The sequence below is a fragment of the Cladophialophora bantiana genome (assembly GCF_000835475.1).
Source record: "Cladophialophora bantiana CBS 173.52 unplaced genomic scaffold supercont1.17, whole genome shotgun sequence".
In the NCBI taxonomy this organism is placed as follows: domain Eukaryota; kingdom Fungi; phylum Ascomycota; class Eurotiomycetes; order Chaetothyriales; family Herpotrichiellaceae; genus Cladophialophora; species Cladophialophora bantiana.
This window is the reverse complement of record NW_015971591.1, coordinates 845,871-863,346: the sequence shown is the minus strand read 5'-3', so window position 1 is coordinate 863,346 and position 17,476 is coordinate 845,871. Positions and strand designations below refer to the sequence as shown.

The 17,476-nt window shown below is 53.0% G+C and overlaps 4 protein-coding genes across 4 annotated transcripts; 2 read left to right on the top strand and 2 right to left on the bottom strand.

Moving 5' to 3' along the window:
• Positions 1-1,213: 1,213 nt before the first annotated feature.
• Z519_10268 (rpsU-divergently transcribed protein) lies at positions 1,214-2,043 on the bottom strand (the record flags this gene model as incomplete). Its single annotated transcript, XM_016767985.1, has 2 exons — positions 1,214-1,546; positions 1,600-2,043. 2 exons carry the CDS (start codon positions 2,041-2,043, stop codon positions 1,214-1,216), a joined length of 777 nt encoding a protein of 258 aa, XP_016616083.1.
• Positions 2,044-6,481: 4,438 nt separating this feature from the next.
• Positions 6,482-8,317, top strand: Z519_10267 (uncharacterized protein; the record flags this gene model as incomplete). The annotated part of the gene is made up of 8 exons (XM_016767984.1): positions 6,482-6,698; positions 6,754-6,820; positions 6,980-7,073; positions 7,144-7,302; positions 7,364-7,415; positions 7,467-7,924; positions 7,980-8,133; positions 8,184-8,317. 8 exons carry the CDS (start codon positions 6,482-6,484, stop codon positions 8,315-8,317), a joined length of 1,335 nt encoding a protein of 444 aa, XP_016616082.1.
• A 6,064-nt stretch (positions 8,318-14,381) lies between these two features.
• Positions 14,382-15,497, top strand: Z519_10266 (uncharacterized protein; the record flags this gene model as incomplete). The annotated part of the gene is made up of 2 exons (XM_016767983.1): positions 14,382-14,766; positions 14,818-15,497. The coding sequence occupies 2 exons, from the start codon at positions 14,382-14,384 to the stop codon at positions 15,495-15,497; spliced, it is 1,065 nt and encodes a 354-aa protein (XP_016616081.1).
• Positions 15,498-15,692: 195 nt separating this feature from the next.
• On the bottom strand, positions 15,693-16,589 carry Z519_10265 (uncharacterized protein; the record flags this gene model as incomplete). The annotated part of the gene is made up of 1 exon (XM_016767982.1): positions 15,693-16,589. One exon carries the CDS (start codon positions 16,587-16,589, stop codon positions 15,693-15,695), a length of 897 nt encoding a protein of 298 aa, XP_016616080.1.
• Positions 16,590-17,476: the final 887 nt, after the last annotated feature.

Below are 17,476 nucleotides of genomic sequence, written 5' to 3'. Positions count from 1 at the left end.
AGATAAAGACCAGTAACTACATAGAATTACTCTGGGCTGGCGGGAGCAATCGCCGAATTTGGTTTGACGTTCAGTTGAATTTGCAGCCCTCCGAGATACATAATAGTTGGGAAGCTCGTGACTGCTCGACGAGGCTACCACATCGGGCAATTTCAGCGCCCCTGGGAACTCTTGAGCTAGCGATGGGGCTACAGAGTACGAAGTATGCTTCTAATGCCACATACTGCATCGACCTGTGACTGCTGTCTTGCATCCCACGCACCCAGCCGACCAAGGCCACCAAACTCAACAGATGCTAGCAAAAGTTTCACGACATCCTCAGATTGGAGGCAATATCATTCGTCGCGACTGCATCAAGATCACCTGCGTCGCTGGCCGAAATCTTGTCGCGTTAGACTTCTTATCGGTCCCTTGCAAAAACAGGTATTTCCCCTTTGATTGTGACCAATTCTGCTCAGCGCAGAGCTCCGGACCATAAAATCCCCGTTTTCTCTCACAAGAAGTCTCACAAGAAGTAGCTTTGGCCATCCTTGGACATCACGCTGTTTGGGACAGGCATGCTGCAGGACTGCCTCGATAAAGGCAAACTGATGGCCATCCAACTGACGGTCTTCCTGAAAATGGAAACCCTGCCGTTGCAGCATTGGCAGCTTTCTTCCACCGGCTGTTTCTCGGGAGATGCTGCACTGATCTATTGAGGCTGCCTGTTATCTCTGGCTGAAAGCCCAACAACGAGGATCTCCTGCGAGGGCCAGATGCGCTCCATTTGCATTCTTGCAGGCAAAGATCCTGCATTCGCAAAGCTTCCTCGTCGAGGTTCAGCCGTTATCTTTGTAAATCGAAGCCTGAAACGGTGCTTGAGGGCTCCGGAAACAGAAGAGACGAAGGGGACCTTGGTGTAGCCTTCAATGGCATTCATTTTTGCACCGTCCATGACCGTCATTCAGAGATTCTTGCTTCAGTAGCGGCCCAATCTGCTCAAGAATTGCCCAACAGCTTTTCTGGGCGGTATCGGAGAGCATTGGACGTCGACAGAAGGGGAATTTGATTTGGCGAAGCCATTTTTTTCCCACCGGCTTTTTTGGACCGTACATGTTACCTTTAGATTTCCTGCTTCGGCAGAGGAACATTTTCAGCAAAGTCTGATGAGGGGGGTGCAGAGTATATTTTCCAGGAAAGGAAACCAAAAATCCGTATCTTTTTACACCGTCTTTCACATTCTCATGCCCCAGGACCTGGCCAAATTTACGCTGTTGCCCGCCCAGAAGCCAAGGTATTGTGAAAGTCCTCCGAGAGTGTCTCCGAGGAGCTGCAAATCTCTCAACCTGCGGTCAAGGAACTCGTCTGTTGCTGAAAAATCATTTGATGTATCCGTTGTCATGAACATTTCTGAGCTTGCATAGACGGCTGCGAGAGAGGCCCGTTTGGTGTACCAAGAGAAGTCGACCGTGGTGTCTCCGGCGAGATACCAAATCTCATCCGACAGGGCGTTGAGTTCTTTCACAGAGGCAGGGATGTTCTCGAGGAGGGACATTTGGCCGAGAGCCTGTGGAGACAATCATCAGATCAGTGCTCGGTAGAGAAATGGTGTGAACGTACCCCCTGCCACTGGTGGATAACGTCTGCATTTGCCCTCAACCGTGCCATGGTCAACGTCTTAAGTTTAGCCCCCAAGCCCAACGTTGACCCCTTTGGAAATTGTACGGTATCTTTTAATGCAAGTCTCTGCGTGACCAGATGATAATTGATGAGATCAAACACCCCCCGGGGGAAGAGCTGGATGGTAACATCTAAGTATCCTGCATCTTTAGCCCCCAGCGCCAGAGCCATTTCGGTGAAACCGTGCTGGGGTACTCGACTAATGGCAGCCGAAAGGATTCGGTCTTGAGTTTCGGGGAAAGGTGGAGGATCTGGGTGGTGGATTGAGAAGTAGGTCCGTCGGAGAGTAGGCCTCTGTGTCAGAGCACGGCATGGCTGCGTAGCGGTCGAGCTCAACCGCAGCGGTCGAAAGAAGGCCACGGATCTCCCGTGAGCAATGGACATGATTGCTGCCGCGGGTGTGATGGGGTTATAAGAAAAAACAAGAAAGACTCTGCGAGGAGTAGGAGTAAGCGTCAAGTCGACAGGTGGAGACTCAATGGACAATCCACGATGATCCACGGGTTCGAGATCGAAGGCAGAGCGAGCTGCACAACATCTGCAACCATCCGACGAACGATGAAGCTAGCTTCAAGAGGTGGCCAGGCAAAATTGTTGCTCTGACCGGAAATATCTTCCTCACAACCTCCAAGTGGTGCAAGGTTCCCTCAGCCTTACCGTGCTTGGCACGCGGTGGCTCGTGTGTCTCATTGGTTCGGAACAATCGGCCGATTCAAAGCCCTTCCAGTGCTGTGTTGTTCAATTACTTGTACTCGAGATACTTTTACGGAGTACCTAGTCCATATCAAAACTCCTGGACCGAGTACAGAGGAGCCACCTACATAGGTCCTTGTCTGAGCCGACCCAGCACGATTCCAAGAGGGCATATTTGGCAAACAAGATACCTACCTAGGCACTAACCGAGTGCAATAGGTTCTGGACTCCGTTCAAGAAGGTGGTTTTGCGAATAGCCGCAGGTTTCCAAGTTGCTCCCACTAATATTCCAACCCTTCATCAGACGGTCCGTTTTTGGGAAGAGCTCCGTTCTCAAGTCAAAACGATGATTACAACCCCATCTTTACGATTTAACCGGGAACGCGATAGGCTGTTTTTAGCGTTGTTATAGTCTACTCCGTACGCACTCGGTACTCCGTATTGCGCAATGCTTGGGATGAAGTGTGGTCGGACGACGATTAGCCAGGAAAGAACACACAACTTGGTTGAAGCTCGGCGTTGCGAGGATGCCTTGATCGACCAACCAAGCACCGCCAGTTTGTCGAGTCAGGCAAGTCCATATGCAGTAGACGGTCCTGGGGTATTACGAGGTTGCATTTGCACAATGCGGGTCAACTCGAGATCGGCTACTTCATACCGGTGGTGGGTGGCGTTAGAGCTCTTTTCGGTAAATGTTCGAGGACGAGAATTTGAAATTTCTCTGGTGTGCCGTTTCCCCACTCGCCATGTGTGCGAGCAAGGGAATACCCAGGGAGTCTAGGATTGCTTCAAGCAGGGTTAGCTGTGCGGAGAAGACCAAAGATAAGGTACCTTGCGCCGACGCCTTTCAAGCCCAACAGAGGGAGGTTGAAAGATGGTTGTTCACGGTTGACGCGGAACGAGAGTCCCGGTGGATCGTCCAAGCGCCGCCAGGCGTGTGCACCCGTATTTCCGCGCTTCTGCTTTACGCCGATTTGGCTGGGCATGGCTGAATTCAACCACTGATCTTTGTTGCCGCCATTGTGGCTTGCTGGCTCCTCACCTGAACATGCAGTCTAGGCTTTGCGAGGTGCATGTAGAAAGTGCTTCCGGCCCTCCATCTCACCCGCTATTGAAGAGGCTTCTCCAGCGTCGCCGAAATGTCAAGCTCAGCGGCTCCATAATGTCGTAATCCTCAAGCGGATGGATTCCTCTGCTCCCTTGACACCAGATTCTTGACCCTTGCTCATTAGAATCGGCGAACGGCGGCCAGTTGTGGTGGAGCTGGTGAGCTTGTCACAGCGCCACTTGGATGCCGATCCTATCGGTGCCAATCGTTCCCACGACAAGGTCGGCAAGCCCTTGTTCGTTGAATGTGAGTTGGGTGCCAGGCTCCCTGCATGAGGAACTAGATGAATGTGAAACAAAGTTGTGTGCTCTAAGGGCGTGTTTTCCGAGTCAGGCGCAAAATGGCTATAACAGTTGAACCCTTTTGTTGCTGTCAAGCCCCACGGCGGCTCATTTTGAGCAAGAAGAGAAAAGGTCTGCGGCTTGAGATTGGCATTGCTCCTCGGGTCTTTTCGCAGAGGCATGAAAACCTGGCCTTTGCTATGACCGCGCCGCTGGCCCGTAGACAAGCAAAAGCTACTAGAAGAATTCTCCGCACAGTTGCATCCGGTAACATTCTTCAACAAGAAGAAGCGCTTTCTTGTACCTTCAATCCTCTTTGTATGGCGTGACACATAAACGGCCCTGCCTGTTTATGGTCCCTCGTCGGCGTGTTGCTGGGGCTCCCCTCGTACGCCACAAGGGAGTTTATGCCGGTGGAGGGAACAAAGAACCCCGTTAGCTCGTTAGCTTTGCATATGTGCAGTACCGTACTTTTCCGTAGAAATAACGCGTCCGCAGGAACAGAAAGGAGGAGGGGCCACATCCAATGCCAGAGAAGGTTGTTTCCTGGTTGATGGCCTGGCGGGATCTGGGATCTAAGAGTTCCTTTCGTTAACACCCCCGCTAAATGCAGGCTGCTTTCTACTGAGCGTACACACCCCAAGCAAAGCCGTGAGCGAATAAAAGGAATCCCTGTCACAGTGGCAGGCATCATGAGCTGCGATGAGTCGAGGGTTCAACGGCAAGTTGACAGGGCTCGCAGGGAAGGGAAGCGCAAGGGTAGCCACCAGCACGAGTCGCAAGGGACCTTGAAGGGACCTTGGAGGGATTGAAAGGTGAAAAGCGGATCGCTAGCGCCAAGGCCGCCGGGCCACTCAGACCTCGTGCCTTCGCCTTCTTTCTCCCGTCACCAGTCACACTCACCCACTTGCGCCCATCGCAGCCATCGCATCCAATTCGACCTACTTTTTTGCCCATCAACACCTGCATCCATCTTGCTTCCTCCGGTGCCTCCTGCGTCGTAGCTGCATTAACTACATCCGAGCCTTTCCCATAACTGACCCTCCTTTACCCTCCCCGTCGCCCGAGCCCGCGACCCAAGCCCGGACCTGTCGCTCTGCCTGTGCCATTAGGCCCCAGAACGCTGCCTTGCCGGCTTACTCGACCGACTCAGGACTGCCTTTCTTCCTCTTGGTTGTCCCCATTGGGCCCTCTTCCGAACGGACCCCGTCTCGACGCCTCTGACACAAGCCAATTGGGTCCGTTGTGTCCGTTTTTCTGGTTGGTCCAACACCCCTGCACCCCAATGGGGAACAGAAGGAGGAGGGACGAGTTGAGTGCTACCCACGGCCGTCCTGGACGCTGGTGGCCTCCATGGATGGAAAGAAGTCCTTGGAGTCCATAACCTGAAGGGAGAGGGTGCAAGCGCATGAAAGAATCGAAGCATGGTGAAAGAGGCTGCTGACTGAACTGGTGGTGATGGCGCAGGTTTCCAATTACAGCATCACCTTGCAAGGCAACAATCCGACCACACTGGACCCTTCTCCTCGCCCATATCATCGCCCAATAACATCCACCTCCTGAACACAGCGTTAAGCACGGCAAGAAGTTGCAGACTCCACTCCCAGGTTGTCCTCGTTGGCCCCGCCGCACCCGACTGGGCCCTCGCTGCCTTGATCCAGGTTTGTTCTGTCAAGAGAAAATTTTATCCGACCAGACAAGCAACCCTCGAACACGAACCGCAAAAGAGTCGGTCCAAGGACGCGCCGCTTGAGGCTCTGTCAGATTTGCTCTGCATTGTGTTGCGCCCGTGTCAGAGGAATCCTATCTCCTGTCCCCCCCTCCGACGAGACTGAGGCCCTGAGAAGCCGCTCCACCCACTACGAATCGAGCTGCCCGCGTTTGCCTACAGCTCCAGACAGCCCTTGTACTACTCGGGAAACCTCGTTAGCTGGTCTCTCTCCTCCCCCCTCCCTTCCTGCATTTTCGTGCATGCGATCCTGATCTCGTAGAAGTCAACAGTCAAAACCCGCCGCACGAGCTCTCGGCAATCAATTATCATGGGTCTGTCTCTCTCTCCCTCTTCTCATTTTTCTCTCGTCTTCGGTGGCCCAGGCTAGCCATTCCGGCATTGGTCTCCCCGATCATCACCTTGTCCTGCCCTGCCTGTGCCTGTCCCATCTTTGTTGCATCAACTCTGTCTCTGCCCAACCTCATCTTCACCGTCTCTTCTCTTTTTCTTCCTCTCCCTAACCCCGAGCGTCCGTTGGCTAACGTGGTGAATATCTAGTAAGTGAAACGAATTCTTGCCCCCGCGCACAGATGGAGGTTGCGATGATCAAGATTGGAGGTGAAGTCGTTTCCCGGCTTCACCACGACCATTCCCAATCGGCCTGGGTCCACTTCTGCCTTATGTCCTTTGCGACGGGCACACACGAATCAAACGGGACAGATTCACTGTCTCTTCTGTTCGACCCCAATAATAGCGTGACATGACCATTCACTTGCATGTGCGACTTGGTCTGGAACCGACCTGCGTGACGCTTTAAATTCGAGCTCTCTCCGCTCCCACTCCCACGCTATGATCGCTATTGCTCGCCAATATTCTGACCGTTTTCAGAGGGACCGATCAGATCGATCTCGTTCACCCCGTCGCCGATCGCGCAGTCCACGACGAAGCCGACGTTCCTACTCTCCCCGAAGCCGCTCTCGCAGTCGAGGCGACGACTACCGTCGAAGTGAACGTCGATCACGAAGTCCCATGACCGGTGCACCCAACCCAACTGGAGGATACTCAGGAGGGTCAGGCTACGCCGGCGGAGGTCGACCACCACCTAGAACCTACGAAGACCGTGCTGCGGCAAAAGAACAAATGATGCAATCAGTGCGCGAGTCTTCTCAACAAGACCGCCGTGTCTATGTGGGCAATTTGGCTTACGACGTCAAATGGCACCATCTCAAAGATTTTATGAGACAAGGTGGGTTTCAGGGGGTCCCATCAGATTCGGGACGTTTACTGATGCCGAAAACTAGCTGGAGAAGTTCTCTTTGCTGATGTCTTGACTCTTCCGAATGGAATGTCGAAGGTGGGCGCCATTGTGTGATGCGGCTGGTTCTACTGGTCTTCCTTTTTGGTTACTTTTGTTGGACGTTGGATTGACGGGTTGGACCTGGTCCGCGGGTTTCATGTAGGGATGCGGGTAAGTACTACATTTCTACCGTCTTGTGAATTCCGGACCGGTTTTCTGACTCGAATTAGGATTGTGGAATACGCAACTAGGGAACAAGCCCAACAGGCTATCCAGACACTCAGCAACCAGAGCCTCATGGGCCGTCTCGTCTACGTCCGAGAGGTGCGCCGCCTTTCCTCAGCGCGAGTCCATCATCCTCCCAGTCCTACTGACTGCAACATTTCTCAATTAGGATCGCGAAACAGAGCCTCGATTCACTGGTCCATCAGCTCGCGGCGGCTTTGACGGCGGGCGAGGCGGGTTCGGGGGGTACGGCGGTGGTCCATATGGTGGCGGTATGGGCGCCGGTGGAGGTGGTGTTGGTGGCGGCCGACAACTCTACATCTCCAATGTCTGTTTCTCCTCCCCTTGATGTATACTCCCTGAGGTATCCATTGACATGGATTCTTTAGCTTCCGTTCAATGTCGGCTGGCAGGATCTGAAGGATCTCTTCCGCCAGGCTGGTAAGTGCTCCCTCTCGGTGCGGAACTGACGATAAATCTCACATGTTGCAGCTCAAGAGGGAACTGTTATTCGAGCCGATGTGCATGTGGATCCAAGTGGCCGCCCCAAAGGAACCGGGATTGTCGCCTTCGAATCTCCTAATGATGCCCGCAACGCCATTCAACAATTCAACGGATACGACTGGCACGGCCGGGCCCTCGAGGTTCGAGAGGACCGTTATGCGGGCAGCGGCGGAGCCGGCATGGGATATGGTGGACGAGGAGGATTCGGCGGCGGATTCGGCGGTATGCGTGGTGGCTACGGTGGAGGTAGAGGAGGCTTCGGTGGCCGTGGAGGCTACGGCGGCGGTGGTGGCTATTCCCGCGGTGGATATGGTGGTGGGTATGGAGGAGGCGGAGGCGGCGGTGGATATGGCGGTGCTGCTGCTCAAGAACCAGCGGCGCCCAATCCATTTACCGACTTCGCAACCTCAGGAGGCGAGAGAAGCCAAACGATCTACGTGCGAAACGTGAGTGTCTCCCCAATTCTGGCTGCAGAATGTGCAGAAGCTTACCGCTATTCAGCTCCCTTGGTCCACGAGCAACGAAGACCTGGTCGAACTGTTCACTACTATTGGCAAAGTTGAACGTGCAGAGATCCAATATGAACCGAGTGGACGGTCTCGAGGAACTGGTGTGGTCGAGTTCGACAGTGCTGAAAACGCCGAGACAGCCATCTGTGTGTTTGCCCTCGTTCTGTCATTCGTGGTGTACACTGACATTGTATAGCGAAATTCACTGGCTACATGTACGGCGGGCGCCCACTTGGACTGAGCTACGTCAAATACACCAATGCGAACGGCAACGAGGCCATGGAGGGTCAAGAGGCCACGGGGGGCATGACTCAAGATCAAATGATGTGACCGTCACGACGACATGCATCGAAATTTCTTCGCTGGTGGACAGGTGTCTCTCGATATGCGGATCGACGTCGAACCGAAAATCCCATCATTCTACAACCCATCATTCTCCAGATTGTACTTTAAGACATTGCTTCGACTACTCGGCACACGAGATCCATTCACGGCAAACTGGGCTTTCCTGCGAGGCCTACGAAGCCATCGATTTTCCCTTTCTAGCTTCCTTCAACAAAAGTTGTGATTTACATTTTGGGGTTCAGGGTGAGCTAGTGGGTCAGTGGGACAGTGAAGAGCTTGAACGAGAAGCTGAGGCTTAACTGTGCCTCGTGGAAAAGGAAGAGAATTTCAGATTGGAACCATTATTCTCTTGTCCACTGAGGGATATTGCGGGTGGGCAGGGTTAGATAGGTGATATCTCATGAGTGGTTTGGGGGCTGGAGCGAGAGAACCCTGGGCAGGAATGATTGAGTCACAAAACAACCAAACAATGCAATGCGTACGGATAGCTGGGACAACAGGCTATGTCTGGTGTGGGGTTGTAGAGATCCATTGAAGGTATGGTGGCTATGGTTGCGAACCGCTTCGCGATTGGGGACCATGGCCGAGACACGGGCGAACTCGATCGCGAATTCCCCCCCCCAGGTGCGACTCGATCAGTCACGGCGGCAAGCATCCATTCCCAGCAGCAATCGGGCGATGAGCGTACGTGTGAGCATGTGTCAGGCGGACGATGCCCTGTGGACAGCTACCCTTTCCCCTGTCGCGTCACCTAGAATTGCACTTGAAGAGGGCTGGTGGGCGGTCCGTCCAGGCCTTTCTTGCCACGGCCTGATGCCTGATTTCTATGATACTTTGAGGAAAAGGGTTGCATTCTGCCTGAAGGACCAATGTGGTTACAACGAACAATGGTAAGATGCCAGGATGAGCAGCAGGCCAGGTTATAAAGTACCCTACCTATAACTCTACTGGATTTTAACCAGAAAGACGAGGAGGATGTTCTCTCCCCTTTCCGGGAGCAACAAACTGGTCAGTTTGGAGCACGTTCGGTGAGTCAATGGGTGAGTGGATACATCGCCCACTTGTTTGTTTTTCTTTTCTTCTCTCTTCTTTATCCTCCTACCGACTATGGTGGCTCCTGGGTTTGCCAATACAGAGCGGCGACTACTAGAATGGCTTCGCTGCTTTTTCTCTTACAGATCGAGGAGAAAATTGGAGTGTTCCCTGTTTTCATTTCTCTCCCCTTTCTAACCCCCCTCCTTTGGAGGGCCCTGACTCCGTTTACAAGGAGCCATTTTTTGCCATATTACGGAGCCGTCACGCCCTGCATATATAACTAAAGAGTTCTGGATCATGCATTACCTACTCTATTGACACGCCGGGGAAATATATGTGTAATTTTGTCTGCACTCTACCTACACCTTTCGCTCGTCCTAGGGCCGGGTATGCTAGATAAAGCGAGGCATGCACGGGTTCCTCCACTTGTCAACATATGCCTGGGATAGGAAAAAGGGGGGAAGGGGGAGACAGAGAGTGTGGGTGTTGTAGGTGTGCTTGGCGGCCTTACACTCCGTCCCTCTCCCCCTCCGTTGACTCCGGTATATCGCATTTGATCAACACAATGAGTCAGTCAGTTCAGTCGTCATTGGCTAAGATTGGATCCTGGAACACTTGCGTCGGCTGGGTAGAGCCACACACTACACCACAGAACAACATGCATACACGAGAAAGAACTGGCCCGCTCTCCTTCGTAAGTGCATGGCGCCGTTCATGGAAAAGAGCGGAGCGTAGAGTGGGACGGTGGAAGCCCATCCATGACTCTACAGTAGTGAAGCTGATCAAACCGGAGAGACGCAGACAGAACAACGAAGACTCGATGGGGGATGGGGATGGGGGAAACAAGGTAGTGTCACTCGATGATAATAATTTGCACCCTTCCATGAGACCATCCCTCCTACTCGCTGACCGGCCCCCCTTAGCCCATAGACAACACGACAGTGTTGGCTAGAAACCAAGGACAAACAAAAGCACTCGCTCTGATGCTGGCCGGCCATTTGGTGTGTCGGATTTGGAGTTCCTAGTCTATCCCCTGCTGGTTAGGTTGGACCCCAGTACCGCCGGGCGTTACACAATGATCTGGGCTTAGGTGTGACGATCTACGATTCTAATCTGCCGTACCCTCCATCGAAGAGATCTTGTTTGTGGGTGTTCGTTCCGATGGATGCTTTCTGGCCTGGATGAGATCCTGTTTGGTTTAGAGACCTGAGTTTCCCCTGTTGGGGTTGTTGTTGCCAGCACCACCACCAAGGTTAGCGAAAGAACGATTGGAATAGACATGCAAGAGGGGGAGAAATAGCGAAAGGGACCAGGGGGTGACCGATCGGTCTAGGCTCCACGTTGAGCGTCGTGCCCAACTGTCTGGCAACTTGAAACACAAAATCGATATAGGAAGCCCGTGCTTAACCTTGCGAGAATCGGGAGCTTAGAGGGCAGGCGTCTGTTGCGCCTTTGGGATCGACAGAGTGCTAGCCAAATGGAGTCCTGACGTTGAGAAATCATCCTCAAGGATTCGTAGGCATAGACGTGCGGATTCCGACCACCATTTTCTGCAAATTTGGCGGAGGAACTGGGGTGTTGGTGTCGTTAGCATGACTTTTCAGGTCGTTAACAATCGGCGTTGACTTTGCTTTCTCAGTCAAGTAAGCGGTCTCTATTTCGATCTCGACATGGCATACTGCTCGGGTGTTGCATATGCACGAACAAACCAAGCACAAGGAAGCAGAGAATCGGGGTTGATGGCTCAAAGACACGAATGGGCAAAACGGCTGCTGAATTTCAGCCCGCCACCTCGTACGGGACTGTCGTATTGTACGCGGTAGGCTGGGCACCAATCCTGGGGGCAGCTGGCAGGGAGTGCCATATTGTTCTGATTTTGGTCATGGTCCACAACAACCTGCTGCAGCACCTCGTAGGCTCTGTTGAGACGTATTTCGCAAAAATAATGGATTCAGTGTCAAAAAGGATCGTGCGGGTGACATGTTGGGGACACGACCTCGCCGGCGAAAGGCGCCTGCAACATGAAACATGTCAGCTAGCTTGAATGCATGGATGGGACCACCATGACTCCGAGAAGGGACCTTCCGCCTCCCAGCAGACTCTCCATCTCGGCGCTTCAATCGTGAGGAATGGCTTTGACATGAGCTGTGTCCGGCGTGGACAGAACGGGAATGTGACCAGGGTCTCAGCTCACGCTACGGAGTACCCATCTTGGTGCCCATGGCGCCCATGGTTCCATTATGCGCATCGCCGATCAGTAAGTAGGAGCGAACGGTGGCCTCGGGAAACTCGAACATGGCTCTGTGACTGTGCATCCTTGGCCCCTGAGCCATCAGCTTCTCATCAAGAAATGTGTCTGTCACTGCATCGCTTTACTTTAGCGTTTTACCTTAAGAGTCCTCTCTTATAAAATGTACGGAGAAATTCTCGCTGACATTGGTTGCTTCATCATCGAAAGGAGAATACTCTGGACAAAAGCAGACCCACGGTCGCATGTCTGTCCTCCTAATTTTCGTCCAATATCCCAGCTAATAGAGAGCAGAAACAAGTAGGGCATTCCTGGAAACTGGCAGGATACTTACTTGCAGGTTGAGTCTGAGTTTGCTAAAGGAAGCATGGCAATGGAGCGCCGAAAGTCAAGAGTCCATTGCCGCGCAGGTCGAACCACGACTCCACGCCCTATCGGGATGAAGGTGTACGACGAGTCTTGACGGGATATCCACCTCAAGTATTGCTCCCAACACTTCGTTTAAACTCTTTCTTTCTGGTGAAAGCTCAGCCCGCTCGCCGGCGTCTAAGGCCGGGCTCAATCCGTTTTTGTCCATTCTATCGCTGCTTTGACACGCTTCACCGCCTTTTCTCTGCCATGGGCTGAGGTCCGTCAATGACCGGAAAGATTGCGCATTGTCATTCTCAAGAGCCCCAGTCCTAGGCAAGGACACTTCTTCAGCCCGAGGGAGGCAGGGTTATTGTGCAGCTTGGGATACTCGGACGGTGGCACGCCCCAGTGGTCCAGAATCAGGCCCTAATAGGGCTGAGATGGTGGATAGAAGACCAGCGCTCCTCCAGTGGCTGACGCGTGCTCTGTTCGGGGGCGCTAGGGGTCGTCGGCGAATTGCATCTCATATTGGTCCCGTACGTATTGTTGAGCGATGGGCCTAGTACTCTTTCAACCAACAGCGCAGTCGGCAGAGAGCTTCGGCATCGAAATGTGAACCATAGGACAGTGATGCTTTGGGGACTCGCGAGGACGAAGAGATGAAGCTCTGGGTGGTAAAGCTGCTCCCAGTTCTGGCCCCATCGCCCTTTGGCCGAGTCGGAACGAGTGAGCTCGGTCAAACCCCGGAATGGCCGATCTCGTCCAGCCTCGTGGACGGACACTTGAGACAACCGCGGCAAGTCGTTGGGACTAGACGATTAATGCTTCATTGGGTTTGAGAATGCACTCAATGACCGTTCTTTGGATGTGAAGGATTATCGAGCAATAACTCTCAAGATTACCTGGATCTAAGGGTTGGTCTCAATTCCCCCTTTTCGGGCGAGCCTCATAGCCTCGTAGCCTTGGCGGAGGCAGAAGGAGCAAAGGCATCACTCTACAAGTCTTAGAAGGCCCAAGGTCGAGCGATGCTGGATCCATGTATTGAGCAGCCGTCACTGCCATCACCATTCACGATTCACTATATTGGGGGAACGGAATTCCGTCAACGTGTCACACAAGAGGCAAGCTCTGTCGCCTTGTTGCCCCACGGTGCGGAAGCATGTCTGCTGTATAGGCGATTGAATCTGACTAAAAAAACAGCCATCTCTCATCGATATAACGCCTGCCGACTTACTTAGGCGACGAGTGCTAGAAGGCACTTGCCTACTGAGACGTGCCTTGGAGGTAGGCTACTTGAGGCAGGCCAGGCGAAAGTTATTTTGAAGGGAGGGTTTCTGGTTCCCACCGGCTTGTTGCTGTTACCGCACCACTTGTGCCAGCTGGATCTCGTCCTTGAACTCTTCACCACAGCTGACTACGTCCCAGTCCCTCAATCGCCAACGGAAGGTGTAGTGCTGATCCGGTATCAGGAGACAAGGACAGCCTTTTTCCACAAACATATCAGTACCCAACCAATTCGTCGAAATTCATTCACCAGAATCGCCCCAACATTCTCGCTGGGGCCTCACCTCGAGACATGTACGGAGGTCAGCACTATGCTACGAGAGAGCATCGAAGAAACTGCCTTGACTATTCTGTTTCCCTATCCGACACGTGTAAAGATCCGGCGGGTGTTTTGAATCGAGCAGCGAGTGACTACATCCCCAATTACACATGCAAAGTCCGGCTTATCATCCTGGCTTCCTGACACAGTACATTGATAAATACAGTCCTGTGACGGAGGACGAAAATAAGATCTTTGTTCGATTATCCTTGCACCACGAACAATTACAATGATCCTACTCCCCAGACTGTGATAACGTGATACTAGGCTGACACCGGGGCTAATATAAGAGTCCGATGGGACATGGCGCCTACTACGATGCGCCAATATGATAAGGCTGTCTTCAAGATGGCCCTCAAGTTTCGGCCAAGTCCTAGAATGCCTTATAAACCTGGTTCCATGTCTGATATATCCGGTCGCTCGACGCCCTTCTGAGGGTCTCTCTCTTGGGTTACGGTCGGAGGGTCGGAGGCGGCTTTGCGACAACCGACATACTGGCAATGGCAATAAGCATGAACTAGGCTTTTGTTCGACCGAACCCGCTCGCGAACTAGTCCGAAGGCGGTTATGACTTGCAACATGGCGTCAAATCCACCGTACAAAATACGAATCGAAGTTAGTGCCTTTCCGCTCCCGGAGCACCTATTGGCAAACAGGACTAACTTCGCTTGTTTGGACCAAAGGTTCCAAGCAACCCATATTAAATGCTGTCCGAGAAGCATTTATGGTGCGTCCAAGCACCGACTTGCCAGCTTTCTGCTGGTCACACCGTTTTGTCGGTTCAGAATCCTGAGTTATTCGCTCTTCTCATCATGGTCAAGTTGGATGTCGTCCGCAGCTTGGAAGTGTCCTTGGTCCAGCGTCAGCCTTTGGTAGCCGTTTTCTTTGGTGGAACAGGTGGTATAGGGCATTTTACACTTCGCGCATTGGCCGCTGCTGAGGCAAAGGGAGGCAAAGGGCTACGGGCATACATTGTGGGGAGAAACACAAAAGCAGCGGAAGACATTCTCGCCGACTGTCGTGGCATCTTCCCGCGAGGTCAGTTCAAGTTCATCAAGGCTGAAGACCTTTCTTTGATCCGGGATGTCGACCGACTTTGTGCAGAGATTATTCTGCTAGAGGAAAAGGAAAGTCAGAACCCGAGGATCGACTATCTCATGGTGTCTCAAGGAGGGATGATCTATCTTCCCCGGAAAGGTAATACCCGCATTGCCAGAGGGTATAGCTGCACTTCTGACGACCGCACAGATACGAAAGAGGGCATCGACGTGACGATGTCGCTCATGTACTACTCCCGGATGAGGATAATCACCAAGCTGCTCCCATTGCTTCTCAATTCTCACCTTCCCGCAACGGTCGTCTCGGTCTACGCAGCGGGGATGGAAGGGAAATTGTATCCAGAAGATCTGTCACTTCGCGATTTGAAACAATATGGCTACAACCAAGCCAGATCGCACATGTGCTACATGCACGTCCTGTTCATGGAGACCTTGGCCCAACAACACCCGGGCAAGCTCGCCCTGATCCACATCTTCCCGGGCCTGGTCGTGGGACCAGGCTACCACAGCCCGGAGCTGCCGAAATGGTTCAGGATACTGTTTCACTGGTTTCTCCTGCCCCTCTTCGGGAGGCTCCTGACCGTGCCGCCGGCCGAGTGTGGCGAGAGGATGCTATCCCTCGCGTCAGATCGCTATCCGCCGCGACCGGCCGACAGGTCCCAGAGTGGTCGCGATGAGGACCGGGGGGCCGTCGCTGGGACCGCAGGGACGCCCGGTAGTGGAGTCTACTCACTCACTTGGAACGGCGAGAACAATCTAAACGCAAAAGCGTACGAAAAGATAGACAAAGAGGAAATGAGGAGGAAGGTGTGGGACCATACCATGAGATGTTTTGAGGTCGTTGAAGCAGGCAACGTCTTTACTGAGTAAGGATGGAAAAGAGCAAGTTGTAAAAATCATGCAACGATTTCAGATTGAACGCTTCTAGGGGAATCGGTATCTATGCCCATCGATAAAGTGGAAGCTTTGACAGCCGCTCGTCTGCGATGGCGTATTAACCCCTAGCGGGATCCGGCCGCATTTGTCCTTCCCACAACTTGAAGCTCAATACTATTTTCCAATTCCTCAGCCCAGGGCTCCGACCGCCGGAACCGCAGAGGGGGTATGTGCATGCCCGTTCTGGGTCGTGGGTTTCAACTCGCAATAGATCTTGGTCGCTCTTTGCTTGGCCTCTCCAAAAGGTTTCATCTTCTTCGTGGTGCCGTCAACCTCGACGTCTTCCTCGTAGTCACCCGTGTTGAACTCGCAAACGATGGTGCTCTTGAACGGCGGAGGGGGCTGAGACCACACTTTGGTGACGGCATCGGCGAGGCATTCGATTTGGATGGCGCGGAACCCCATCTCGGCCGCATAGCGCATCAGGAATTGAGCCAGCGCCTTCATGATCCCCTTACCTTCGGCGTCGTGTCGGGTGCTGGTCGCGTTGCGCATCAGGAGTTGTTTCTCGGCTGTGGGTTTCCAGCTCGCCTCGTCGCGAGGATCTGATGACCCGAGCACGTGGTAGATTGTTCCAAATAGGGGGAGGCACTCGATCAAGGGCCCAATTTTCTCCATATCCAATTCGTTGAACCCGTCATATGCCAAAGCAACACTGACCAGCGGAAAGTCCATCTGGTCCTGGAGCTGATCTTTGTCCAGGGTCGTGTCCTTCATGTCCCAGTACAGCTTCCCGTTCGGCTTCGACTCCTCACGCTTGAACTGATACTCTAAATCGAAGACACCGAAACTGTGGCCCGAGTTGATCTGATGCCGGACCAGGTAGTCAGCGGCCTTGTAGCCCTGATAGATCCGCGCCGTCTTCTCTTCCGGGTAACACACTGGCCAAACCGGGGAATAGAACATATTCGAGTGGAGCACAACTGCCGCGGCCATCGGGAGATGCTCTTCCGTCAGTCTCCGAATTTCATAGCGAGAAGGGAGGGTTGTCGGGTTGGTAGCGGTTGCTGCTGATAGGTTCGTCATCTTGAAGACACCACTTTCTTTTATCATGGGAGAATCAGGGGACGATCGAGGAGATGATGGCCTTAACTGTGAGAGAAAGTGCCCACTGAGGAGAGAATTCGACTCTACATATAGAGTTGGATGTTGGCCACAGGGAGATAAATTATGCTCCAGCCCTGAGTTAGTATCAGCTTACCTCAACGTCGTACCTACACGAAGTGAATGTGAAGTCGTATGGAGGCCTAGCTCAGAATGAATGCAACGCAGCGTCATATAGATCCCTTATCTCGAACCTTTTGCCTTTGGAGGCCGCAATCTGACACCCGCGTGACAGACCATGCCGTTTACTGGGCGCAGGGTGACATTCCAGGCCATCGTGGATATATGGCCGAGATCGGCCATGTCAGCACAACTTGGGAGCTCTTTCTTTTGCCACTTTTTAGGCTTCCTATTCTCGGCGCGGGGGAGAGCCATCTGGCCGCCGCCTCGTTGGATGACATTCATATGATGTGTCCGGGTTGAGAGGACGTAGCCATCAGCTGGTTGGACCTATCATGGGCGGACACAGAGCAATTGACCGCCTACAATCCAAGTGTTGAGGCAGAAGAATCAAGCAAAGATATAGTGGTTTGTTGCCACTATCAAAGTGGGAAAGCTTGGTAAGCAAAGGACCTGGAAGTTAACCTGTGCGCATCTTATTACTCGCATCTGCAGGAACGCACATTCGGTTCTCAGTCGGTGCCCAGAACGCCACGCCAATACGCCTCCCAAATTTAGGCAATTTCGTGAAGCATAATTACTAGGTGCCTTGGTGTTCGTATTCGTGTAGCCTGATACAACGCATCGTACTCGGTACATTGACCATCTTGAGCATCTTCTCTCGTGTTTATCACAGCCTCACCCACGCA